At 41.0% G+C, this 6,604-nt stretch overlaps 2 protein-coding genes across 4 annotated transcripts in view; both read right to left on the minus strand.

Annotated features, from left to right (window-relative positions):
- The window catches only part of LOC106292303 (glycine-rich protein 2-like), a 4,090-nt gene extending 3,813 nt beyond the window's left edge, over positions 1-277 (minus strand). Inside the window, exon 1 of the mRNA XM_013727900.1 lies at positions 194-277. Within this exon, the coding sequence (XP_013583354.1) occupies positions 194-277 (84 nt within the window). The remainder of the gene's footprint in view (positions 1-193) is intronic.
- Positions 278-2,713: 2,436 nt separating this feature from the next.
- The window catches only part of LOC106294535 (putative disease resistance RPP13-like protein 1), a 4,614-nt gene continuing 723 nt past the window's right edge, over positions 2,714-6,604 (minus strand). Inside the window, exons 1-3 of one of the 3 annotated variants that reach the window (XM_013730110.1) lie at positions 6,502-6,597; positions 6,353-6,393; positions 2,714-6,142 (exon numbers count right to left, since the gene is read on the minus strand). In XM_013730110.1, coding sequence (XP_013585564.1) covers positions 3,057-6,113 — 3,057 coding nt within the window. In that variant the 5' untranslated portion in view covers positions 6,114-6,142; positions 6,353-6,393; positions 6,502-6,597 and the 3' untranslated portion in view covers positions 2,714-3,056. Of the gene's footprint in view, positions 6,143-6,352; positions 6,394-6,501; positions 6,598-6,604 lie in introns of those variants that run through there. The other 2 variants (XM_013730109.1, XM_013730108.1) reach the window with 2 other exon arrangements.

The raw sequence follows: 6,604 nt of genomic DNA on the forward strand, positions 1-6,604 counted from the left end.
TCATCTCGTTCATGATTGAAATCTTCTTCACCATCTTGATAAGTCATGTGAGCTTCATGATTCTTCCCTTTCAAACTCTCTTGATAGAGGTCAACGAGATGTTTGGGAGTCCTACATGTCTTAGCCCAATGATTACCCATACCACATCTATGACACACTGATTTGGTCGAGTTTTGTAACTTGAAAGATGTACCACGGCCTCGGCCATGACCACGGCCTCCATAGGAGTTTCCTTGGCCTCGACCAAACGAGTTTCGGCCTTGCCCCCCACGTCCATGCCATTTTCCACGACCACGGCCGTGTTGGCTATCACCCTGGACATGGTTCGACTCTTTCTTAGCCTCTACGGCCGTATGTACCTCATGTAATGGGGTTGTTCCAGGAGGTCTCAATTCACTGTTCTTCATCAACAGTTTATTGTTCTGCTTAGCGAGCAAGAGACAAGAGATCAGATTAGCACAAGTAGAGAAGCCCTTCTCACGGTACTGTTGTTGTAACAACACATTGCTTGTATGGAAGGTGGAAAAGGTTTTCTCAAGCATATCCTTATCCGTTATATCCTCACCACACAGTTTCAATTTAGAAACTATCTTAAACAGGGCCGAGTTATACTCGTCCACGGACTTAAAGTTCTGGATTCTGTGATTCCTCCAATCATACATAGCCTTTGGTAATAACACCGTTCTCTGGTGATCATATCTCGTTTTCAACTCTGTCCAAAGGTCTAGAGGATTCTCAATAGTCAAATACTGATCTTTGAGACTCTCAATAAGATGATGGCGTATAATTAATATAGCTCCATATCTATCTTTCTCACTTGCATAATTGCCCTCAGTGATACATTCACCAAGTCCCTTGGATTTTAGGATGATCTTAGCATCAAGTGGCCATTGCAAGTAATTATCTCCAGAGAGATTTAGGGCAGCAAAATCCAAGTTGTTGATTTTTGACATCTGAAATCATATGTTTTATAATTTAGATTTTAAAATGTGTTCATGTGAATGCAATCAATATGTTCAATCGATTCGGTTTCTAGGTAAGATGCAAACAGATCATTCGTATATGATGCATACATGTTCAATCTTAGCATTCAGATTCTATATGCAATTTCATATGATTATGCATGCATGATACGCTAACAAGCCGCACAGCCAAGAAATATATGATCAATCTTAGCATTCTATATGTTCATGCGGTTTACATCCTACCAATCGAGATCTAATAAGTTCATTCGGATATGATGCATGGACAAGCAGCATGACTAAGAACAAAGGATGCACAATCTTAGCAATTTGTTTCTATATGATCTTAATGCAATCGTTTTATTTCATCTTAGCAAACGGTTTCTAAGTGATCAAGCAATCAAGCAATGCATCAAGGTGTTAATTACTATCAACTTAACGGATCATATTCAATGCGATTAGGGTTTTAAACATATGAACAAAGCCGGTCAGGTTAAGTCTTAAACAGGATGAGAACAATTAACCTAGGTGATTCCTTAATCTTAAAACATTCAATTTGTTCATCAATTCAATCAACCAAATTCAAGTATGAGTTTAGCAAACCTAGAAAAGTAAATCTATGTGATCATATTCAATCAATCAAAACATATTCAATCAGGCAATCAATTTCGATTTCAAAGATTAATTAGGGTTTGGATCGATTTTATGCATAACATGCATTATGCATGCATGCGGCTAGGGATTTAAAGTATTAGGGTTTCGATTTTGATCATTAGATCATTGGGGTTCAGGAAATCGATTTTGATCATTAGATCATTAAGGTTTCGATTCAAAACCATTAAGGTTTCGAATTAGGGTTTATGGTTTCGATTTCAACACATTAAGATTTCGATTTGCTTATTAGTTTCGATTAGGGTTTAAGGTTTTATGGTTTCAATTCATATCAAGGAATCAAAATTCGATTTTGGGTTCAATGATTGATCATTAGGTTTTCGAGTTACCTTAACCTCAGATGTGTTGAATGGACGACCAATGAGAAGAGACGCGAGCTGCTATCGAGCTGAGGTCGTCTATCGCGAACGGGAGCAAGCAGCTATCGGGTCGCGTCGAACAGGCTGAGATCGTGTCTCGCGAACAGGCTGAGGTCGCGAGCTGGGGAACGGATCGCGAACGAGAATCGGCTGAGTATCGGGTTTATGGTTCGTGATCGCCGGTAGGGTTTATCGCCGTTAGGGTTAGGGTTTATCATCGGGATTTTAGCTTAGGGTTCTTAGAGTAATCGTGATGATAACGTGTTGTGAAACTAAAGAATAGAATCTGTGTATTCTTGTTTCTGTATTATTCATAAACATAAAGAGCCATTTATATATAGGGAATTACACCGTTATAGAATAAAGGAAAGGCTAGAATATGGAAATACAAATATGGAAAGAGTACAAATCATAAACCAATAAGGAAAATAAAACTAGGGTTTGTCTCTCTCTCTAGCCGCCGGCTCTCTCTCTCTCTAGGGCGCGGCTGTCTCTCTCTCTCTAATTATGGACCGGTTATGGATCGGGCCGGTTATGGACATCCACAATATGATTTATAACAAGTTCTACATTTTCTTAAGTTTCTTCCCTCATTTCTTGAATGAAACTAATGGAACTATTGACGTACTCTATAAATACTCCCTTGTAATTTATAAACTCATTTTTATATAGAAAGCTTGACCAAGGTTATTTAGTCTTACAAGAAACTCGTAACAACAATAAATGGAGACTCATTCTCCAGCCTCATTCATAACAATCTTATATCTAGGCGAAACTATTGACCATTGACATATATAGTCTAGTTTATCATGACCTGGTTTGAAGACAAGCAAGCTTTTGACAAAGTGTAGTACTCTTATACAAAGTGTAGTACCCTTCCACTTTCTGTCTACAGTAGAACACAACATATACATTACACGATTAGAAGGGGAAGAAAAGCCAAGGAGATATATGGAACAAATAGAATATGTTTTTGAATGATGCAAGCGAATCAGGGTTAATCATATCTTGAAGGTGAACGTGAATCATATGACCTGTGTGAACCATGAGAACTCTGTGAACCTCAAGCGTTTAATCTTGGAAGATGAAACTGATGATATTGAGGCTGTGGTTCCATCGGCTGTCTGAGATTCCTGCAGTTCGTGACCGTGACCTGTAAGTTTAGCTCTGGAAGACGCTGCAGATTCTGACAGTCATTGATTCTCAGGTTTCTTAGAGCGTTCGGACCAAACGAATGCTCCTTCGATAGCTGCAAAGACTGCAGAGATATGCAGTTATCAAACTCAAGCGTGTGGAGGCTGGCGAAATGGCTTAAAGGAAATGTAACGAGAGAGTCACAGCTGCTTTTTATGCTTAGCATTTGAAGATTCCTGTAGCTGTACTCGTGGTGGTCTGGCTGGAAATCTAAGACCCCACATTTGTGGATATGAAGAGATATCAGAGAAGGAAGAAAAGTCGGTAGATTCCCGGTTAGCTCCGGACATCTCAGTATGGAAAGTTTCTTGAGAGAAGGGAATAAGTCTCCTTTGGTGACCCTTATGTCTGACCAGTCTTCCAAATCCGGCAGGTTATCAAACCGCAGCGTTTCAAGTGACTTAAACGGCTGTTGGTCTCGATCGCGCAGTGATGGACTTGAGTAGAACCCGGAACCTATGCTTCTAAGCCCGACCATTCCTGAAATGTAAAGCTCTTTGAGGCCTGGTAGTTGACCAAAAGATGGCAAGGAGGAACAGTTTCGACATTCTCTGAGGCGTATGCACACAACTCTTGAGAACGAGGAATCGCATAGCCAATCTGGAAACTTTTTTCCGTTGTATCTCTCAATGGCGAGCTTCTCGATACGACGATGTGGGCGTAACTTCTCAAAGACCTCAGCTTCATTCTGCGTCCGGTGAGGATTTGTGTAGTTCTCTGAGCTACTAGATCCAGTTCTCCAGACAAAATCTATCTCCTTCAGATGTTTCTTGCTGTCTAAATTTGCTCCTGCAGCATCAGCAACATCCACAACTCGCTGTAGCTCGACAATTCTAAGTTTGCCATGGAGTTCATCGAGTTCTCCAAGTTCACAAATCCTTGCGCCATCACTAGCACTCACGAAGAAAGTTGTTAGAGTCTGGAGGCTCTTCAATCTACCAAATCTTTTCGGCATTTGTTTTAGCTTCGTCCCAATCAGATCAAGATACCGCAGATTGATGAGGTTGCAGATGTCTGTAGGTAGGTCCTTCAGACTGGAACAGTAGGCCAAAAGAAGTGTCTGGAGGTTATACATATAACAAAGGGACTTCGGAAGCTTCTCGAGTTCAGTGCGAGAGAGATCCAAGAACCTGGCATGGCTTAAGTTCCTGGAAAAGTCTGAAGGCAGCCTTGAGATCTTGTAATGTGACAAAGACAAAACACGCAAGCGGGTAAGCGTTGGAAGTAGCTTCTCGCTGACCATTGTATCTAAGCAGCATGACCGCGAAGAATTTGTGAGGCTGAGTGGTAGAAAAGTTCTGAGAAACTTGACCTCACGAAGAGCTTCAAACCTCATAGGTTCACCATAATTATCTCGTAGGTAGGATAGATACCTAGTCTTTTCTGAAACATGAAGTTTGCAACCGTTTTCAAACTTGGAGCTGAACTCTCCTGAAGCAAACTGAGAAAGCTCATTGATAAAGTCATGCATCATGTAACTCGTCTTGGTCTTTTGGAAAAGCGACCTTGATTCTAGTTCTGAAAAGTACTCATCCCCAAGCTCTTCTAGGTTCTTACTGCTTCTCGTCTGCTGCAAGAAACCTTCTGCCATCCACAGAAGAACTACCCTTTCCTTCTCAAACGCGTGCCCTTTGGGAAATATAGAGCAATAGGCAAAACATCGTTTCAAGTGAGCTGGAAGATAGTAGTAGCTTACCCGTAAAACTGGAAGTAGATTGCTCTTATCAGCGGGAAGATCCCAAATCCTGCTGCTTAGAACTCTCTCCCATTCTACGACGTTGCCTTCAAACCGTAAAACACCACCAAGTGTTTTCGCAGCCAAGGGCAAGCCGTGGCACTTGTACACTATCCTTTCCGCAAGATCTCCAATTTCTTGATCTAAGCACGGATCTTGATTAGGGAAAACAGTTCTCATAAACAGTGACCAGCAATCCCCATCAGATAATGGCTTAAGGTTGTGTACATGAACAGAACACATAATGGATGCAACGCGCTGACTTCGTGTTGTCACAATAATCCGGCTCCCTTGAGCAGCTGATGTGAAGGGCTGGCGTAGAAGATCCCAATCCGCAAAATTTTCATTCCACAGATCATCTAGAACAAGCAGAAACGGTCCTATTAACCTCTCCTTCAATTTGACTTGAAGTACATCCAGGTCGGTGAACTCGCAAGGCCGGGAAGTAACGGATTCATAAACCTTTTTGGTGATCGTGAAAACGTCAAACTCCTCTGAGACATGAGCCCAGACCCTAGTTCCAAAATGATTCTGAACACGATGATCATTGTATAGGATTTGTGAAAGTGTAGTTTTGCCAACCCCACCAATTCCAACAATAGCTACAACGGTTGTCCCACTATCCTCCCCGTTCTCAGGAATCAAGAATCTCATGATCTCATCTTTATCATCATCTCTACCAACCACTTCAGATTCATCCACAAGAGATGTAGTTGGCAACCTTTGTTTGGGTGTCATTGCAGTTATCTCTTTCAAACCCAAGATATTTCTTTGCGAGGCTAAACGCTCGAGCCTCATCGTGACCTTCTCGAGCCTGGTCTCCAAATGATCACTGTTCCTTTCCAAAAAATCTCCCAGGGTTCTGACACGAAGCTGTCTCAGCCTATTGGAAGAAGATTCAGCTCCTATGTTGAGACGCAGAGCTTCTGTAGCAATATCATCAAGAGCATCCTCAGCATGGTAAACAACATCTCTCAGCTCGTTGACCCATTTTTCCACCGACGGGTTTGTAATCTGTTTCTCCTCCGCATCAATCAGCACCGCACTTATTGTCAACAAAGCAATGTTGAGCCTCTCTAGTACACACTCGTTCAGTTCTCGCCTCTTGAAGAAGGACTTGAAAGGACCGGACATCAGTGTCTGGAAGAGAGCTTGTAAAAAAGCCGAGAGAACCATCTCTCCTACAATCATCTTGTCTGTCTTTGCACACACAAAGCCCTCTGGTAAAACAAGACAAACAAGAGAAGAAATCAAGAATTTGAAGATTTATGTCTCAGGAAATCAATAACTTCACAGCAGGATATTTAGTTTTCAGTTTACATTCGCAAAATCAAATATTCCAATAAGTAAGAAATTACGAGGCAAGTGGTAGGAAAAATCAGAGAAATTAACATTAACTAAACTTGATAAAACACCGAAGTATATTCTACCTTCACCAAGTGAAACTACCACGAAAATGACTAGAAGTTGCCTGCATTTTCATATAGAAACTTGAAGATGTGATCAAAAGGACCAAAACTTACATGAAGAATGAATTAGTCAGAACTTATAAAAGAATGAATTAGTCAAAATTGTTTACTTCAGATAAAAAAAAAGCAGAGGAATTCGCCGAGGTGACTTGAAAAACTACTCAGCAAATTCTGTTAAGAAACATACCTATAACAGTTTTTTTTTTTTTTTTT

This window comes from Brassica oleracea, chromosome C5 (assembly GCF_000695525.1).
Source record: "Brassica oleracea var. oleracea cultivar TO1000 chromosome C5, BOL, whole genome shotgun sequence".
NCBI classification, from domain to species: domain Eukaryota; kingdom Viridiplantae; phylum Streptophyta; class Magnoliopsida; order Brassicales; family Brassicaceae; genus Brassica; species Brassica oleracea.